At 36.3% G+C, this 20,050-nt stretch overlaps 1 protein-coding gene across 2 annotated transcripts in view; it reads right to left on the bottom strand.

Moving 5' to 3' along the window:
• The window catches only part of EEFSEC (eukaryotic elongation factor, selenocysteine-tRNA specific), a 187,678-nt gene that overhangs the window by 74,095 nt on the left and 93,533 nt on the right, over positions 1-20,050 (bottom strand). For both annotated transcript variants that reach the window (XM_058170044.1, XM_058170043.1), the window contains exon 6: positions 6,819-6,975. In XM_058170044.1, the coding sequence (XP_058026027.1) occupies positions 6,819-6,975 (157 nt within the window). The remainder of the gene's footprint in view (positions 1-6,818; positions 6,976-20,050) is intronic.

Here is a 20,050-nt window from a genome sequence, read left to right as displayed (position 1 = left end):
CATGTACTGCATCTTCTACTCCTTTTCAATGCTAGAAGTACATGAATAAGTAAGCTGTTATGCCTTTGCATTTCTCTGTGACATTATTCTTAGCAGTCTTTTAATCAGCTCTGCAGGGTTTTTCCTGACAAAATGCTAAAGGAAACCAAGGTATAAGGTACAACTGCACACAAATAAGGAGTGTGCACATACAAAAAGTCAACATAACATTATTAGATACAATCTAAGAGTCTTCATTTTTAGGCAGCTGTTGCAGTGCTTTAAAAAACAGCAGAAAACACACATGTACATTTAAATTCCTGATGTTATAGATGCTAAATAGCTTGTTCCCATGCATGTAAATGCACACACATGGGCTCAAAATATAAGTGCTCTGCTTCCATTTCCCCCCATAATTGCCTTTCAAGATAGCAAGTGTTGCTGAATGTGTTTGAACTGCATATTTTCTATAACTAGATCCACTCAGAGATTATAAAAAAATAGCATTTTTTCCCCAAAAAAACATTCTTAAGAGCTATGATGCGAAATTTTAGGAATGGGCAAGAGTCTGAGCTCTATTAAGCCCTCAGAGGCTTATATTTCTGTTGAACATACTGAATATGGGATAATAATGAAGCAATCAGAAATAGGTGAACTTTGATAAAGATAGGTAGCTTTTCTTAGCAGAAAATTTTAGTTAGGCTATGCAAATGAACTCCAGAAACCATGATGCCTAGTAATACACTCAAAGGTGTTCTCCATCAGAAGAAAAATCCTCAGCAAAACTTTTTTTTAAGTTACCTAATCTCAGAAATCAGGGCTGAACAAACCATTTCTGAATAAATGTTTCTTTTACCACTTTAGAGTAAGTTTACTTTGAAAAATCATACCTCTATCTTGAGTCTAGAAGCAAAATATCCTCCCGCATCTGTGTGTGTGTGTGCGTACTTCATGTTGAGAGCAATGGCAAACATTTTCATTTTAAAAAGAAGAGGGTGCTTTAACTTTTTAAAGATTGAACAAAATAACAGTAATAATATCTTATTGAGAGAAAGTAAATGTGCAAATAAAATATAGCATTGGAAAATCAAAGATAATACAGCATGAAAAATAACCATATTTTTCATTTGTCTAGCTCCCCCAAGAAAATGGCGTAGACTACTGAAATTAATACCAACCCATAGCTGATATTCCTCTCAGAGCATCTCATTTGTTCTTACATAGTAAAAGAAAGATGTTTTATGTTTAAAGTCAGACTAGCTCAGAAGCATTCACGGAATAGTTAAGAATATGCTGGATATGCATGGCTTCTTCTGAATGAAAAACACTGCTGGCTTTAAACAACACATACATACAGCAATATCTCATTATTCAGCTCAGAAAGAGTAGAGAAAACCCCTGCAGACAAAAGGGCCACAGAGCAACAGGAAGGACAAATCTTTTCCTAACAGCTACCTGATTAGGTCCATTTCAGGACAATGAAAACCAGCTTGAAACCTGGGAATTATCTAGTATAACAAAATCAAAACATAAAGAGTGCGTGTGTGTGAATTTAGATAAAATATGCAATCATTCTATGGCAAATAGCAGTAATTGATACAATAAGAAAAATGAAATGAAAATGAACCTGATTATTAATTTCTTAACTACAAAAGAGAAGGATCTGTTTCTCAATTGCTTCTCCATAACAGAAGCACAAATAATGGAATTTTCCCCCCCACATCCAAACATTTATCTTCCTCCTGGCTGGATAGACATTTGCACAGAAGCGAGTCTTGTCTCTGATTAAGCATGTTGAAGATTACTGCAAAACTGAAAGAGAAGAGGCTACTGGCAAGTCTAAATGAATACAATTATGTCAAATTATGGATGTTATACGCACTGGCTATGAAAAGCTTGCTCTCCGAACTTTCTTGTGCATCAAAGTGAATGTTGTGAGACTTTTTTGGATGACTGAATTTGTATATGCATAATGCCTAATTTTAAAATTCAGAGTTTTCCACCCTGCATAAAACTATACCTATTTTTAATCTTTCTAAAACAAAACTATTTTTAGTCTTTTCAATCTTTTTCTAGTCCTCTTTTCATTTTCTTAGAGCACAATTACATAGATGTTACATGTTAAGAGGAAAGCAGAAGAAATAGGAAATACCATAAAGAAAAAGCAGGAAGGCAAAGACATTCTTTGACAACCAAAAGATCTATCCAATTCTCTGCAAATTTTTAAAATTGCCAGACCTTGCTCACACAGTACAAAATTTCTCTTTCCAGCGTTAAGATTTCAGTATTTTGAAAATGCAAGTTTTAGAAAAATTATATATGTCCACTCAGAAATAAACTCTGTAAAATAAAATAGGACTCACCCAGGAAAGCATACTTAGGATTACAATCCGACTACGTGAATAGGCTAGCTGAAAGCAAATATCGTCCTAATATTATTAGGACTAATTATCCAAAACATCTTCATCACAAGTAGAATATAACTTTTTCTTTTCACAGACACTGTAGGAGGAAAGCTGTATTAGTCTATGGTGGCAAAAAAAGGAGTTCAGTTTTTCAAGTAGCAAGTTTTATTAAAAAGCACAAGCTTTCATAAGCATATGCCTTTTAATAAATCTGTTAGTTGGAAAAGGTACTATAGGATTCCTCCTGATTTTTTGCTTCCTTTTTGTGCATTCAATTCACATATAGCAAGTAATTTATTCATATTGTCTCAATCTTTCTTTCTTTCTTTCTTTCTTTCTTTCTTTCTTTTTTGCAACTGCCTCTAAGAACTCAAATACACACTAATATCCAGGTGTTTTTTGTTTTTGTATCTCTTACTATCAGGTCACTTTTAACAAATTACACTTTCCAGTTGTCTCAGAAATAAGAGGTGCATTACATAGGCATCCTTAGTATCTTCAGGAGTCCTTAAGAATTTTCTAAACTAGCTTTTAATGGCTATAGGAGTACATTTTTATGAAACTTTTTATGAAAAAACAAAACAAAAGAGATACAAAGAGACAAACAGAAAAGGGACTAAGGCTAGCAAGACTTAATTAAAGAATTTTTTTAAAAACCCACAAACAGGATACAAACATATAAAAAAGCAACACTGGTCTAACAGTGGAATGTGAACTACATTTGACTTAAACAAAGTCAAACACATTACTATTCTCTGTATGAAATGTTGGTTGCTCTTAAAGAAACAGACATTTAGCAATCTTCTTAACCTGCTTTTTATTTTCCACAGAGCATAATGTTTTGATTCTACAAACTGTCATATTTATGTTACCGTTGCTACATAACGGGAAGAAAACCATGGAAGCTTGTTTTTAGCAAGAAGATGGGTGGAAAGAAATTTGTTGTACAAAATTATTACTCATTCCGCAAGCCATTTAATGAAAGGAAAAAGGCAAATGTATATTTTATTATTTAACCTCTAATATAATATTGAACAATCCTACCAAAATGAGGGGAAGGGAGAGAGGAGAGGAGAGGAGGGGAGGGGAAGGGAGGGGAGGGGAGGGAGGGGAGGAGAGGAGAGGAAAGGAGAGGAGAGAAGAAAAGTTTAGTATAAATTATAGAGAAAATCATAGTACATGTCAAAGATCATTTAGTATGAGAACATGCCACCACCAATATAATAGAACTCAAATACAACATTACTGTTTCTGTTATTTGAAAAATATTTGTTTTGGCTAAGGTTCCACTGAACGAGACATTAACTGCCAATATAAAATAACTTTATTAAAACCAAAGTACATTTAGATGTTAATTCTCATAATCTACATAAAACTGCACAGCTCACTGACTGGAATGTTAAATCTCCTTATTAATTGGAATTCCTAAAGGTTATCTCCCACATAAAATAAGCTATACTCTTTTTTCCTGCCCAATTAAAAGAAAATCAGTACAAATGTCGACAAAAAAAATTATCAACAACTGTTTCAAGCTAGGTATAGATTTGTCATTGCAATGTTGTATAATAATTATTTTCCATTGCTAAGTATCCATAGTAGTAGATACATTAATATTTTCTATATTATAGACTTCTTCTTTTTTTCTGAAAACAACATTGCATGAATTTCAGACTAACATGTTGCAACAGTATGAAAACCCAAGCCCTGAGAATTAATATACTGATTACTAAATTAAGCTTCCACCATCAAGAAAACTGAAAATATTTATTATAAAATATTACCTGAGAAGTCCAATAAATTATTTTCTGTTACTATATTAAATGCATCTTAAAGTCAAAAGAAATTTCTTTTAGTTTTTAAAACAATTTGACATTAATGTAAAAGAGTACAAAATTCAACCTAATTATCCCAAAAGTTTGAGATACATTAATCAGGATATGAATAAGCATGTCCATTTATTTGCAGATGATGTCTGGTTGCTAGCAGAGAATCCAACAAATTTTCATATTTTTTATTTATTAAATGTATATGTTGCCTATCTCACTTTGTAAAGTAAATGGGTTAGATTATAAAATGTGACAAGAAACATGAATCTGAAAAGTAAAGTATTAAAAACTAAGTATTATTGTGATAAACAGGAAAATGCAGTGCATGGTTGCACATTTATGCATTCATGCCCAAAAACTAGAGCAAGTAGATGAACTTATATTGGTAGAATGTTTACTGAAGATGGGGGAATGAATGAAGAAGACGTGAAAAAAAGTGACAGATAGTTCAGGAAAGTTGAATACAACGTGGGCAAATTGTTGAATAAGTTAGTCATAAAACAAAAAAATGTTCAAGAATAAATTTGTAATGAACACAAAAAAAAGTGTCACAAAAGTGATCCAACATAAAAGAAATACAATTCAAGTGAACTGGTAATGTAGAGAATGAAAGAAAATGGGCCAGGGGTCCAACCCAGCAACACACTGTTATCAGTGATGGGTTTGTTCTCCCTGGTTCCGGCGAACCGGTAGTGGTGGCATCGGAAGGCTCCGCCTACCCGCCCAAACGTCATCACAGATGCTCTGCGCATGTGCAGAAGGTTCTGTGCATGCAGAGAAGCACTGCACGTGAGCGAAGCAGGCGCGCACGTGCACTCACAGTTCTGAACCAGTAGCGAAGGTAAGTGGAACCCACTACTGACTGTTATGTTCTTAAATTATGAAACAAATATATGAAGGAAAAGTAAATAAGTCACAAGAAAGAAAGATGGAGAATTTCATGACTGAATGGCATGGAGATCCTCAAAAAGAGAACTTATCTACATTTTGATTGACATATGAGAAGAAATTATTTAATAAATATACTGTATTAAAAAATTAAAATGCATTAGCAATACACATTTCCTACCAATGCTCTAATCCGCATTTTGTGCTTACATTTGAATCTGCTTGGCAAAATGACACTTGTTGCAAAATAGTTCCTATGTTCTCAATTTTACTTTAGCATTTCAGGAGCTAATGGTATTATATGTATTAAGTAATTTTGAGATGATTTTATATTTACATAAGAAGTTCCGCTATTTGTTTTCTAATTGAGTGAAAAAATAATCAAACCCATATTTTGATGTTCCAGAATGTTGCACTTTTATTTGAATAGAGTTCATACGTATACTTTTTTTACAGAGAGAAAAAAAGATTATAGTAGTGTATAAAGTATATGTAGTCCTCCTTAATTACCCTGATATTGGAATTTACATCGCTGAAAGTTAAGTATCACATGACTGCACTGGTTAGCAATGACAGTAGCCCCAGTTGCTATCATTAGGCCAAGATCGCAACATTATTAGGTGAGGATCTCATGTTTCTCCTGCTCTGCCATCTTCACTTCAACCAACCACCACCACCATCCCTTTTGGCCATCCTGAGCTCTACTCTTATTACCCATTGCTGACCTCCACTATTTTCTCTTGCCTGCCATTGGCAAGGGATCTAGGTGCTGATTACAGTGCAGCTTTAATAGTCAAATCCTGTGTTTTCAATGTCCCCTTATGGCCTGTTGGCCGCCAACCCCTCCAGCAGCTGAATCAGATGAAAAGGTGACATGGGAGTCAGGGCCAGCATCAAGGCAACCTGAGAGCACCAAGGGGGAAAGGGGAATGGAGCTACCAGAGATAGAGGCAGAGCCTGGGCCACCCATCAGACCTCAGATGGAAAGTCAATAGCCCCTAGGTCTGAAGGTGGCTAATGAGGAAGAGGAGGAACAGCTGAGTCCAGTGCCTGACACGTGGATGCGCAAAAGGCAAAGGACAGAAGAGCAATGGAAATCTATGGGCTGTTCCTTGGGATGGAAGAGTCACCATTGCTAGTGAAGCCCCACCCTAGCTCTGGGGATAAAAGGCAGGGGGTGGAGATGAATAGGTGTGGCAGACAACTATTCATCTCCCTGCTGGACAGATTTTTTAGCTTGCGAGAGAGAGAGACATTTGGCCGGTGCTGCTGGAGCTCCTAATAAAGGAATCATTGATTTAACTACAGAGGGTTTGTCGTGTTTGGGAGCTGGGTCAGAACATGTCCACAGTGGAAAGGGGACAAATTACCTTCTTCCCTATAAAATAATGACATTTGTGTGATTACATAATTGAGTGTGTGCTGTCAATTTGGTGTCACTGGTTCTTCCCAGACGCATCTGTCTGAATTCTTTAAATCATGGCCTACAGTATGTAAATGGAGTAATATTTTCTTCCTGAAATAAACTACACTGAGAAATTGTACCAGGCTGTTTTTCACTGTATTAGTAAGTGGCACTGGAGTTCCTGATATAAGCTTTCCAAGCTAGAAGTTTCTTTTGAAGTTAATCACATGCTATCTACTATATTATATTTCTACATGCATAGGAATCTAAATTCCTTCTTCTCAATGTAGAAAAGTGGCAAAAATAAATACTTACCCAAAATGCGGACTTTAAATTTTCCACTTTGTCCAAAGCCTCCTTCGATTACACCTTCTTCTCCTGTAGATAGCTTGACCTTCAAACCCACAAACATTTGGATGTTTGTTTCTTTTTTAAATAATGAACGACCAATCACGCTATAATCATCACACAGCTGCAAATTAAACAAATGAAAAAATGGAAACAAAATTATTTTGTATAATATATATTATTATTTCTACACTCCATTCCTATGCTACCAGTAGTATTATAGTTTTCTAAACTACATATAAAAACAATCCAGTATTTAGTACATTATGGTAATTAGCCTAAAGATTATGCACTGTTTTTCTAGCATCATTTTTTAAAATAAATCAGTATATCTGATGTATCAGGTGAAGGGAATAAAAAACACCTCTAACCACCGGTTTAATCTGAGATACAGAGCATGTCTTGAATGAAGAAACAGTTCAAAACTGCATAATTTTTCCATCTACAGAAAAATAGCTCCATCTAGAACAAAATATCTACCATGTCTCTAAATTTATTACCCTTCACACTCAGCAAACACTTCAATCTTGTTTAAATTCCATTTCAGTTTATTAACCATCATTCAGCCCATTATCACTTACAGGCAGGCTTTCAGGAGAACTAATTTGGGGTATCATCCGCATATTGATATTGCCCAGCACCAAACTCCCAATTCATTCACATATTGGAATTGTGTTTTAAGTGGTTAAATAGTAAAGGAGACGGGATGAAATCTTCAGATATGCCACCAAAAGCTCCCACTTTGAATAGTAAGAGTCTACAAGGATTCCATCCTCAGACAAGATACAAGTTCATAGCACTAAACAAAAAAACATAGCAGCTCTGACAATTAACACTAACTATTTCTAAATGAACACTGTTTATGAGCTTACAGAGCGATTGTCAAACTGAAAACAAGGAGTCCAGATAATGACCTTCTTCCAGGGGCTGTGTGAATTAGAAAGGCCAGAACTTTTTAAATCATCTTGTTTAATCAAATTTACATGTCACTTTAGCAGTTGCCAATCTGAGAGATGTAATACATGTTAAAAAGGCGTAATAATTGCCTCTTTAAATGAGGCTTTTATGGTAACATTAAAACTTCAGTCAGATTCAGCTAATGGTGACTAAATTCATATGACCACATAATGTTCTGGGCAACCATATGTAAGTGGTATGACATCTTCCAAGTTTGCCTGCAACACTGGAACATCTTGGTGATTTTGTATCCAAATAACTAGTAACAAGTCTTGACTTCTCTTAGTTGTTTTGGGATCAGAACAGTATAGTCTTTGACTTACGATCATATTGAGCCCAAAAATTATGTTGCTATGTGAGTTTTTGGCCCATTTTATAATCTTTCTTGCCCCCGTTGTTAAGTGAATCACTGCATTTGTTAAGTTATTCACACAGTTGTTAAGTGAATCTGGCTTCCCCCACTGACTTTGCTTGAGAAGACTTGTGAGAAGGTTGCAAAGGGTGATCACATGACCCCAGAACACTGTCACCATCATAAATATGAGTCAGTTGCCAAGCATCTGAATTTTATTGGTGTGACTGTGGGGATGCCACAACAATTTTAAGTCTGGAAAATATAAGTCCTTTTTTTCAGTGCCACTGTAACTTTGAATGGTCACTAAATGAACTGTTGTAGTCGAGGCTACCTGTACAGCAGCAGAGACTACACCTTTATAGCTCTGTATAGGACTACCTGTATAGTGGGTGGGAGGGAGGGGAGGAGAACAGATTCAGAACAGAACAATAAAAATGGTGTTTCAATCCAATCACTTGCTTTTTTGTAACTGTGTTGTGATGTTGCATGCTTATATGAAAGGGTGACGCCTAGGGTACAATGCTGCTTTTATTATTTTGATGAAAGCATGAAACTTTTGCAGGTATCCATAACGATTTGTCAAAGTCTAAACACAGATAATTTAGCTGCATAAGACATATTGCTGGACGTTTCTGAAATTAATTTTTTAACAGTACATCTAATTTGAAAAAAAGTAATCAAAAGCATCATAGATCATCCAAAATTTCAAATTTGAACTCATGGAGAAAAGAGACATTTTTAACCCCTTCATAGCTCAAAATACTTCCTTGTTACTTCAGTAATGCACGGATCCTATCTTATTAATAACCCGATTAAGGCTGTTTCTATTTCATTGCTTCAATTACTGCAGATATTACATTACATTACATTACATTAGATATTATAGAAGTACTTCAGAATCCAATCAGAGATGTTTGGAAGCAGTGGTGTGAACATCCTACTGAGTTTCTTATTCCCAACTTCTAATAGAAAAGAATAACAAGATTATTGACAGTGCCAACATTAGAACTTTTCCAAACCTTCTAGGACACTACAAACTCTATCAGCCTTTTTGACTGAAATATTTAATTATTTAAATCCAGCCATTGGTAGTCTATACATGAGAGGGAAAAAGCCTCACAGGAATCCCCAAGCTTGGAATGTCTCATGAAACCAAAAGTTAAATTATATTTATGGCAAGAAACATATGTTGCTCCTAATTGGAATATGCCCACAGTTGTCCTAGTTAGATTGAATGTCTACGCCATACCTGACAGACCAATTCTGAACTAAAATCAAACACCAAAGGATTGGAATACCGTGTCATAATTGGTCTGTCAATTTTGTTAGTTAGTCTGTTGGTAGCGAGTGGCTAATATATATCCCTGTTACCTATACCTAAGTAGATATATTTAATAAGAGCCAATTATTTCATAATTATTTTATAAGGAAGATACTATTCCTCTGGGTCATACTTATAATACCTGTCTATCTATAATATACTATTTCACAAAAAATATTCAATATACAATTTTTTTTAAAAAGTTAAGCCTTTTCAACAAAATAAAAACTTGTGCTCAGGCACCATACATTAGATAACTAAGATAATATTTTATTAATCTTTTATAATAACAGCAGATCTAAGCTCTTTCTTAGTGCTTTCTTGCACTAGGCACACATCATAATCCCTCAAATTCAATTCTATCTCTACCTCCACAGCTTTCCATTTAATAATAATTAATAAGGCACTTTGGGTGCAATTCCAAAACATCTGAACCGCCCCTTTAATGCCATTGGCATTGACAAAATTACCACTACGCAATTGCAAAAGGCAGCTTTATTTGGAACAGCTTATATCCTGTGATGATAGCTTTAGTGTTTATTAAACAACAACATCTGCCTATCCCAGATCCTTGGGAAGAACTTGATAGGTTGGGCAAAAATGCCAAATCCAGCCTAAACATCTGGCTAACTGTGAGACCAACCATAATAATAATCTATTAAATGTACATGCTACTCGCAGTTTAAATTTGTTGAAACGTTTAAAAAACAAAAAACAATACAGAAAACATAAAAAAATAGCAGAAGAAAAAAAAATGATGGCAGAGAGGAACAGAAAAGAAGAAAGTTCATGAAGAGCCATATCAATTCCTAGATGACAACAATCACCTACTCCCTTTCCAGGGCTCTTGGTTTGTTACAAAACAAAAAAATCCAAGTGGGGCAATTTCCTAGTGGTGAACCCCACCTCCTGGGCCCAACCAGGTCTTAATAACACATGCCAGGTTGGCACCCTCCTCCAAGATAATCATAAATTAGGGTAACCTAATACTAACCTGGTATTCAAAAGCAGAAGCCAAAAGTTCAAGGATCTGGGTTCCTGGCAGAGAGAGTAGAATGCAAGAGCTAGAGAGCAGGACCTCTTTGAAATATAAGACCTGGTATGGCAGAGTTCAGCCTGCATCAGATTACCACCATATCTCCCTCTGCCTGTCACCATTGATGTGGTCCGGGCGGTTCCCTCAGCACCCCCAGTCCACTCCCACAGCTGACATCCTTCTCCCAGGCCCAAAGACACATGGTTAATGTACCCAACCACCGGACACTAAACCAAATCCAAAGCCTTGTAAGCCCACCCCAACCAACCCAAAAGGGGCTCAATTATCTCTGGTGACTATGGACTCAGTTGAAACAAGCTCTGTAGAGGAAGAAAAAAAGAAAGAAGAAAACACTCTGGTCCTATTTACCTCCTTCCAGTTAAGTAGTAGGACAAATCACCCCCTAGGTTAAGAAAAGGTTCAGCACCTGTGACTCTCCACTCTACCCAAAACATCCAGAGGGCTGGAGTTAGCCACCCTTCCATAAATTGAATTGTTGGTGAAAACTTTGCTGCTTTCAGGGTCCACGTGGGTGTGTCTCAGGCCTCCACAGCCTTCACAAGCCCCAAGGCCAACACCATGATATTCTAGGCTTCCAAGGTCACTACTATGATCACTGTGCCTTCTATAGCCCTCCAGGCTCCATGGCCAGAATTCCTGTGCCTCCATGCCCTCCGCATTTCTGCCAACTGAAATCCCTGTACCTGTCCTTTGTCAATTTTTTCCCTTGGCTCATTTTCTGAACCCTGGCTAGACTGTTGATGGCTTTTCTCTCTTCACTGGAGGTCTCAACTTCTTGTTTTTTCCTGTTCTATCCCAACTTCTATCTTTTAGCAGCATTGAGATAGGCACATGCTTGGGTTCTTCATGGATCCAGAGTATGGATAGATTAGTCTCAGTTGGAAACCCTTCATAAATGGCATGAGTTAGTGTTAGATCAGTTCTTGAAAGAAAATTATTTAGATAGGGGAAGGGTTATATTATCTTCAGCAAGTGAACCAGGAAACAATCTGGCCCTTTAATGACCAGCCTTTTCTACTTTAATTAGCTTGATTTAAAATAATTTTTGGAGAATCTGAGTAAACAGACATTAAAGGCCTGAGAAAAAGAGCAGGAAAATATAGGAAATTAAAACACCATAGGGCAAAACATTACAGCTTTGAAGAAACTATATGGCAGTCAAGGTAAGGAGACCATTCAAAAGAAAAGTCCTCAGATATCTGTCTCTATTCATATTGACACATTTATCTCCACCCCACCTTCATATTTTGAAAATATTTTGCCTGCTTGAATAAGACAAAATATTTCAGTCCAACTTTCAAAACTTTAAGTCTGAAGTTAAAATGTAATCATGTTTATTACACTTAATGTTTTAAAGCAGCTGCATTGAATTTAATTTAAAGATTATTAAACCAGTGGGAGTCAAGTTTGGATTCATAATTAAGTAATCATATATAAGAGGCAGCAAGCTTGTTGCACAGGGAAAGATAAACATGCTTCCTTGGGCATTGGCAAAGCAAAGATGCAACCAAGTGAGCCTAATTCCCAAGGTATGAATATTTCTGATTACCACTAACCCCTGAAGATACTAGGTCTTCGTGTTATGTCAAAGAGTTCTGATATGAAAAAGAAAAGAAAATGCTGAAAAAATAAGAGCAAGTGTTGTTTGATTTAAAGAAAACTGGTTTTTGATTCTTCATTAAAATGAATATACATCACACTGATCAATTGGAATAAAAAGCAGACCAAACCTTGTATATATGACAGTGTTTTTCAGACTTGGCAAGTTTAAGATGTGTGGACTTCCAATTGCAAAGCATGTTGAACTCCATACAATTTAAACTTGCCAAGTTTGAAAAACCCTGATGCACAAGACTATTATTTAAAATGAGAGCCACAAATTTTAAGATTGTACAGAATTACTCTTAGAAAATCTGTAACTATTTCAGAATTTTGTTAGAGTTAGTCTTAAAACATGTTATGAAGTCATCAAACAATACTGGCTTTGAATCCAAGAAGCCTTTTTAAAGTGGCGATTTAGCAACTAGGTAATGCTATCATATATTGTGATTATTACAATATAATCTTCCAACAGAATTATCAACAACAATATACAGACAGCCACCTAGAAGGTAGCTGCTTATAATCTAGCAGTTGAGAATTTTTTTTCCAGAATATCATTTTGCCTATCCATAACATTACCAAGCTAATGTTCAATAGTCATTCTTAGTTCTGTTCTAAATGTATACATTTGTTAGTCAGATCCCAGCTTTTCCTGCAGAAGGCCACATATATAGTACTTTCTCCTGCAATATTTCCCACAATAAACACCCTGTGAGGTAGGTTGTACTAAGAAAGCACAATTGCCTCAAATTACCCAGTGAACCTCAGTGACTGAAGGTAGACTTGAACCTGGGTTTCTCTGGTACCGATCCAGTATCTTAACCAATATGCCGCACACTGGCTGTAAATGTCCTTTTAAAATATGCTTGTTAGTTATTATATCCGATTTAGTAGAGACAATTATACTTGATGACAGTGGTCAGGCTTCACTAATGCATTCAAAATGTCGGCTGGCGGCCCCCAGGAGTAGGGCCTTCTCTGTGGGAGCACCAACACTCTGGAACGAACTCCCCCCTGGCTTACGTCAAGTGTCTGATCTTCGGACCTTTCGTCGTGAGCTTAAAACATATTTATTCATTCAAGCAGGACTGGCATAAATAGTTGTTTTTAAATTGGGGTTTTAATAATATTTTAAATTTTTTAAATGTTTTAATTATCGGCCGCATAGTAATAGTTCTTTTTAAATTCTTTTAATTGTATATATTCTGTGTTTTATTTTGGCTGTACACCGCCCTGAGTCCTTCGGGAGAAGGGCGGTATAGAAATTTAATAAAATAAAATAAATAAAAATAAATAAATAAATAAAATGCCTTTTTTTTCATACCCTCCCATACATTTCTTTAATGTTTATAAAATGTTATTCTTTGCTCATACTGAAATTCAATTCTAATTATTTTATCAGCAATTAAGAAGGATTCTGCCTTAAATCCTGCATTCTCAGAACTTCTACTAGGGCTATCATTTTGCCATTAGCTGAACAGTCTTTGGGGCTTTGCTTCTCTCTCAGATTCTCATTTCTACTGGTTAAAAAATATGAAGTTGAAAAATACTGTGGACAACAACGGATACACACTCTTCTTCTGATCCTGTAGACAGAGGCCTCACAGCGAGGGCAGACTAATTTTATTAACTTCAGGGGAACTTCAAAAAGCTCAAGGCCTTTAATGCCAGACAGAGACGACCCCAAAAGTCAGTTTAAGTGCTGCGTAAACAAAGGATTAGGTCAAGAAAAAGCTAAAGGCTCCTTGCATTTCTTGTTTATATTGTCATATGACCTAGTGGGAGTGGAAGCGGGTTGACTTTCTGATTTTAATCCGCCATGGTGTACAGTGGCGCTTCAGTTCATTGACCTACATTACAATAATATTTTTTTAAAATTTATGGGCAGAGTTGCAGCATCAAACTCGCTTAAGGAGTTAAAATAGGAAAATGGAAGGGGGGCAAAGAACAAATGTTTCTGACTAGTAAATTCTCCTTCTCTTGCTTAGGTTAGATCAGCAGCTTAGAAAGGGATTTCCAGTTCAAAGAGACTGTTTCTGCTGCTCTTGTTTTATGGCTTAGAGTAGAGGGCACACTAGCATTGCGTTTTATTAAATATTCCCTCCCTCTTGACTTTTCTGTTTGCAGGGGGAAAATATTATTGTATTAACACAGGTGAAGCATCAGTCATCTCTCTCTCTCTCCTCCCCGTGCACAAACTTTAATATAAAGTACACAGTTTTAAAATCCTTTTGATTTAATTTAATTTATTTGCACTGCATTATTATGTTTGCAAAGAGCTGCCTTTTGTGTTGTAACATTCAACACAAACACATGGTTTAATTCTGCATGAAAAAAGGACATTTAAACAGAACTTCCTCCTCTACCTTCTCCAAGTTTTTACAAGTCAGTTTTAACTTAGCGTTGCCCATTTTGTTTATTAACTGATTGGATTTCTATACCTCCAAATCCTATTGCCAAAAAACTAGTACAGGCAGTCCTCGACTTACAACAGTTCACTTAATGACCGTTAAAAGTTACAATGGCACTGAAAAAAAGTGACTTATGATCATTTTTCACACTTATGACCATTTGGGGCATTCATAAATTGGGCATTTCACTCTTAACAGATTAGGTTTAAAGTTGTTTCATTAGAAGCCATTGATTATAATGTCCTGGTCTGAATAAAAGAAAAAAATATATAGTAATTGAGGAATTTATTTTTTAGTTGCAGTTCAAAGGGAGTTCAGGTCAACTCTCAGCATCTAAAAGGGTTTTTAAAATGATTGTCAAAAACCAGCTCAAACTTGATAGCTATTTCAACCAACTGTCATTAAGTTTAAAGCAGGGATTCCTAAACTTCTTGCCATTACACCTCCCTTTACTGTTAGCTCAATGTATATTCCCCCCACCAAAAAGAATTCCAAACACCAAAAGAAATGGAAATGAAGAAGGGAAACAATGAAACTCTTGAAAAAGTTTGGATTTATGGTAACAATGTAACAAACATTCCTCCTGCCTCCCCTGGAGGAACACCTCACAGTTTGAGAAACCCTGGTTTAGAGTTTAAATAAATTATTGTTAATTTGGCCATGTCATGAAAGTTTAAAAGTATAGAAGCATATAAACCCAAGGCTCATGTCCTTGCAGCAAGTTTCAGCTAGTTGCTGTGTTGGAATGAGACTGATAAACATAGAAGACATACGAATAATTTGCCTCAACTCACTCCTTTCAGAGAAGGCAGGAAGTTCCCTATAGTGCTAGGTCAGAGGTTGGGGGCGAACTGAAGGGATATGTAGACACCACACTCTGTAGGCATATTTATCGTGAAAGCTCTCTTTAGAAGAACACAACTTTAGTGCCTAGGAATAACTGTCTTTCCTAAAAGATGACACAGGAAGTTGTATGTTGACCGTATGTGGAATCTGTGGTAATTTCAACTTTGTTTCACTGAGGGCAATTCATACTCATATACTGTTTCATTGCCCACTAGTACCGTTACTTCAAGCATGCATATTGCAGCCACGAATGGAATCATGGCATGAAATGAAGCTTATAAGGGCCTTATAAGCAGAGCTGTCAAACTCGCAGCCGGCGGGCCAGATGCATCACACGCTGGCCACACCTACCCCCAGTTTAGTAGGGGGGGGAAAATCCTGATACATCACGTGATGCTGCCATAACGACACGAGTTTGACACCCCTGGCCTACAGCTAAGCTAAGAAAGTTTGTTTTCTGAAAACCACGTTGTTGCAATTACAACTTCATTAAAAGGTATTGTAAATATATGAGCAACCTTCAGAATTGCTTAATTATTACCTTTATTTGTGCTACTGGTATATTTATACCGGTATAAAACATTTAATAAGTACTTTTATTATTATGTCTTATCACATTTTACAGAAAGAAATGGGGGGGAAAATACATAATCCCACCAAAAACAAACCCCCTCCACAGGAAAGAACCACATGAAAAACTGCAAAAACAAAGCAAAACTCACAAGGAAACAAATTACCAGTATATTTCTAATTTTAAGTTACTAAGAAAGAATCAAACAAAACGAAATTTAAGTTAAGTTAAATGACTATTTTGCCATCTGGCAGGATATTTAGGCTTGATGAGATTTACAGAGAATTTTAATATTAGGAAAATGCTGGACAACCACACTCTTTCTCAATCTTTGTTAATTATCCTACTTTGCAAATGTTATGTTTGTGAGAGCAGAAAACCTAAGCTCACAGAGATAAACTGTTAAAAATACTGTGAGAATTACCAGAAGCTTTGGGGGGAGGGGGGAAGTCTGTGGATATTCATTTTTTTACCTGTATCTGGAATTCATCAACAGACATTTCCATCTACTTTAATTTGAAATTATGTTTGTTGCACATATCCATTAATTCCTTGCATGAGTCTAAACTGAAATTGATTTGATAAAAGTGTTTCTCAAGCAATTATATTTTCTCTGGATATATGTGGAAAATAATACAGAATTTTCTTTTCCAATTCTTCAGGTTGCTTGGCAATTAATGGTTGGACTACATTATTGTTGATTGGAGCACATTTGGGGATCATGTCCACTTTGTCCACCTTCACTTTTACAGTCTCAAATTGAAAAGCATTAATTTAATCTGAACAAAGAACAGGAGGACTGAGTTGTGGAGGACAAATGAACAAACAAAACGTTAAAAAGTTATATTTATATAGTTACTTACCAAGCACATCTAAATTATATTAAAGTAACCAACTATCTTTACAACCCCCAAGGCATGCCACAACTTTTGAGCACCCCTAATGTTTGGAAATTGAAAGTGACACACCCTAACATTGGGAAATGACCTTAAAGATCAGAAGAAAGAGCTACAACCCAGGAATAAGTGGTACTCAAGTAGCCCAGTACTCAAGTAGCCCAGGCTACGAAACTAATTTGAGAAAACATCTCAGACAAGCCCTTCCCTAGTTCACATGATAATAAAAGAGGAAGACGTATTCAGACTTGTAAGATTCTGTTACTGAAGCTATTACAGTAAAAATTATCCTATATGGCAGTGCAGGGGTGAAATCTAAAAATTTTCCCTACCGGTTCTGTGGGCGTGGCTTAATTGGTGGGGGTGGCTTGGTGGTCAGATGACTGGGTAGGCGGGGCCAATAACAATAAATAATAAAAATAATAAACAAGTTTTAAAAAACAATAGGAGGTATCAAAAACCAACTTTCACACTTTACACACACACAACACAACACAACACAACTGACTCACACACAATGTAAAAGCAGCTGCACTTCACACTTCACACAGCCACAAAAAGCTCAAAAACCAATTTTCACACTTTACACACACACAACTCTCTCTCTCTCTCTCTCACACACACACACACACACACACACACACACACAAAATGCCATATACAGCTTTCTGAGATTTTGTGTGTTTGTGTAGTTAGAGTGAAACATTACAGAAACACACCAACACATATTTTATTTTATTATTTTATTTTATTTTATTATGGACTTCAAATCCCAGAGTTCCTCAGCCAGCAAAGCAGGAAGTCAAAGCAAGCTTTTTTTTTCTTCAGTAGCTGATGAAAGCATGGCGTTGCCAGCCCGAAAGAGCAGTAATTATAGGTAAGTGAGGAGGGGGAATTGGCTGGGCATGGGTGGGGGCTCTTGTAAGTGGGGGCTGTTAAAAAGTGAGTTTAAAAGCCTGTGAGGATCAGGAAACTCCTCTGGGATCCTCAGAGGAGGCTTTTAAAACCTCGGGGGGGGTTTTTTTGGTTTTTTTTCCCCTTCGGCTGAAGAGGTTGTTTTTAAAAAAACTTTTAAAGGGTTTTGATGATCTCTGCTCAGCCCCGCGATCATCAGAGGTTTTTTTTTTTACTTTTAAAGGCATGTTTCAGCTGAAGAAAAACTTTTAAAAGAAAAAAAACACCTCTGCTGATGGTGCGGCTCAGCAGAGGCGGGGGGCAGGGCCAGGGATTTTTGCTACCGGACCTCCGAACCAGCAGCTGCCATCGCTACCTAATCGGGCGAGCAGGTGTGAACCGGGTGCATGTCACCCCTGTGGCAGTCGTTTCTTAGTCTGGTCTCCCTGGTAGGGCTGATACTGGGGAAGAAAAACAAGGCAGTATAATGGCCAACACTTTCAGTAACTATACCCCAAATTCCATAATCTCAGGTGTCCTCCAGATGACTAGTTTTCAAATCTGCATCTTGCATGGCTATTGAAGAAAATTCTGAGAATTGAAATGCAATCTTGACAACACTAAGTCTGCTTAGCAATTAAGATGCAAAATATAGAATATAAACAAGCAAAGAAGATATCTTTTCTCAGACTTTCATGGCTTTATCAAGTACTAGTCTGAGGCATATTTCTTGACTGCTTGTGCCTTTAATGTTGATTATTGATCCTAAAAGGCAGAAGTTATCTACATCTCTGATATTTCATTATCAATTCCAAGGTTGGTTGTTCTATATGTTTTTAATTTGAGCTTCTTTATATTTATATCATATTTTTAGTCCTGTTTGTTCACTAAGCTTCTTTTTATTACTACAGATTGGAGATCCTTTGTATTTTCACCTATCGGAAGATTATTGATGTTTCTTCCTCCAATTGTAAAACCATGCTCATCTTCTAATCTAGTTTCCCTTTATATATATTCAGCATATAGGTAGAATAAATAAACAGAGGATATATAGTCTTGTCACATCCCTTTGCCAATACAGAGCCAGTCCATTTTTCCATGTCCTCTCCATATTGTGTCTCCCTTCCTTCTACATAGGTTTCTCATGAAGGTATTGAGATGTACTAGTGTTCCTATTTTCTAAGCATATTCCACAGATTGGTATGATTGATACAATTAAACTTTGTCTATTTAATGGAGCACATACTGACATTTTTTAAAAGTATTTCTTTAAAAAATTTCACAGCAGTTAATATTTTGCATTTCTCAGTCTTTTCTAAAGCCAGATTGAACATCTGGGATCTCCCTTTCCAGTAGGGTTTTTATTTTGCCAGCATGTAAAGTTAAGGATATTATACAATAGTTTGTATATTGTGTTAAGTCTTCTTAACACAAGCTAAGTTCTTTTCGGTGCACAGGGCACAAGGATCACTTTGGTTGTTTGAACACAATTTTAGCTATGAGGAAATAATTAGAGTGGCAGAAATTCTAAGTCATTCTCCTGCTTCATTTTCCTAAGTCATAAAACCTTATCATCCCCAACATTTCCAATTTTGTCATGCCAGTCTCCAATGACAAACAGGACATCTTGCTTACAAATTTAATTGATTTCAGACGGAACTTGCTCATAAAACTCAAAAGCCTCCTCTTCTTCTGTATCAGTAGCTGGAGCATAAACATGAATGATCATTATGTTAAATGACTATCCACAAAGTCTATTTGACAATTGACTGCATTGTAGCCAAACGCCGTTCTCAGTATATACTTCCTAACTATAAAAGCAATGCCACTTCTTCTTTGGTTTTCATCTCCTTAGTAAATAATGTGATCTTTTGACTGAAAGTACTCCTAGTCCATCTGATGCCTAAGGTCAATCTGTAGACCTTTCATTTCACCTTTCACTGTGTTGGGCTTTTCTGTGTTCATGCTTCTTACGTTCCATGTTCCCAATGTAATTCTGTCTTTGTAGTTTCGGATTTTCTTTTCCTGTATATCAACATCAGCAAATAGATATCCCAGAGCTTTTAACTAGCCATGCATTAACACTATTTTGTACTTCAAAAGATCCTCAGCTCTTCCTCAGTAGTATATTAAAGCCCTCTGACCTATATTGTCAATCATTTTATATTTTCTATACAGGTGGTTTTCTCGGGAAAAATATAGGATTGGTTTACGGTTGCTTCTTCTAATACAATACAAAGTGATGTTTTCAGTTCTCATTGTCACTGAAGTGATCATCTGCCTCCAACA

This window comes from Ahaetulla prasina, chromosome 2, assembly GCF_028640845.1.
Source record: "Ahaetulla prasina isolate Xishuangbanna chromosome 2, ASM2864084v1, whole genome shotgun sequence".
NCBI lineage: Eukaryota > Metazoa > Chordata > Lepidosauria > Squamata > Colubridae > Ahaetulla > Ahaetulla prasina.
This window is presented reverse-complemented; position numbering and strand designations above follow the sequence as displayed.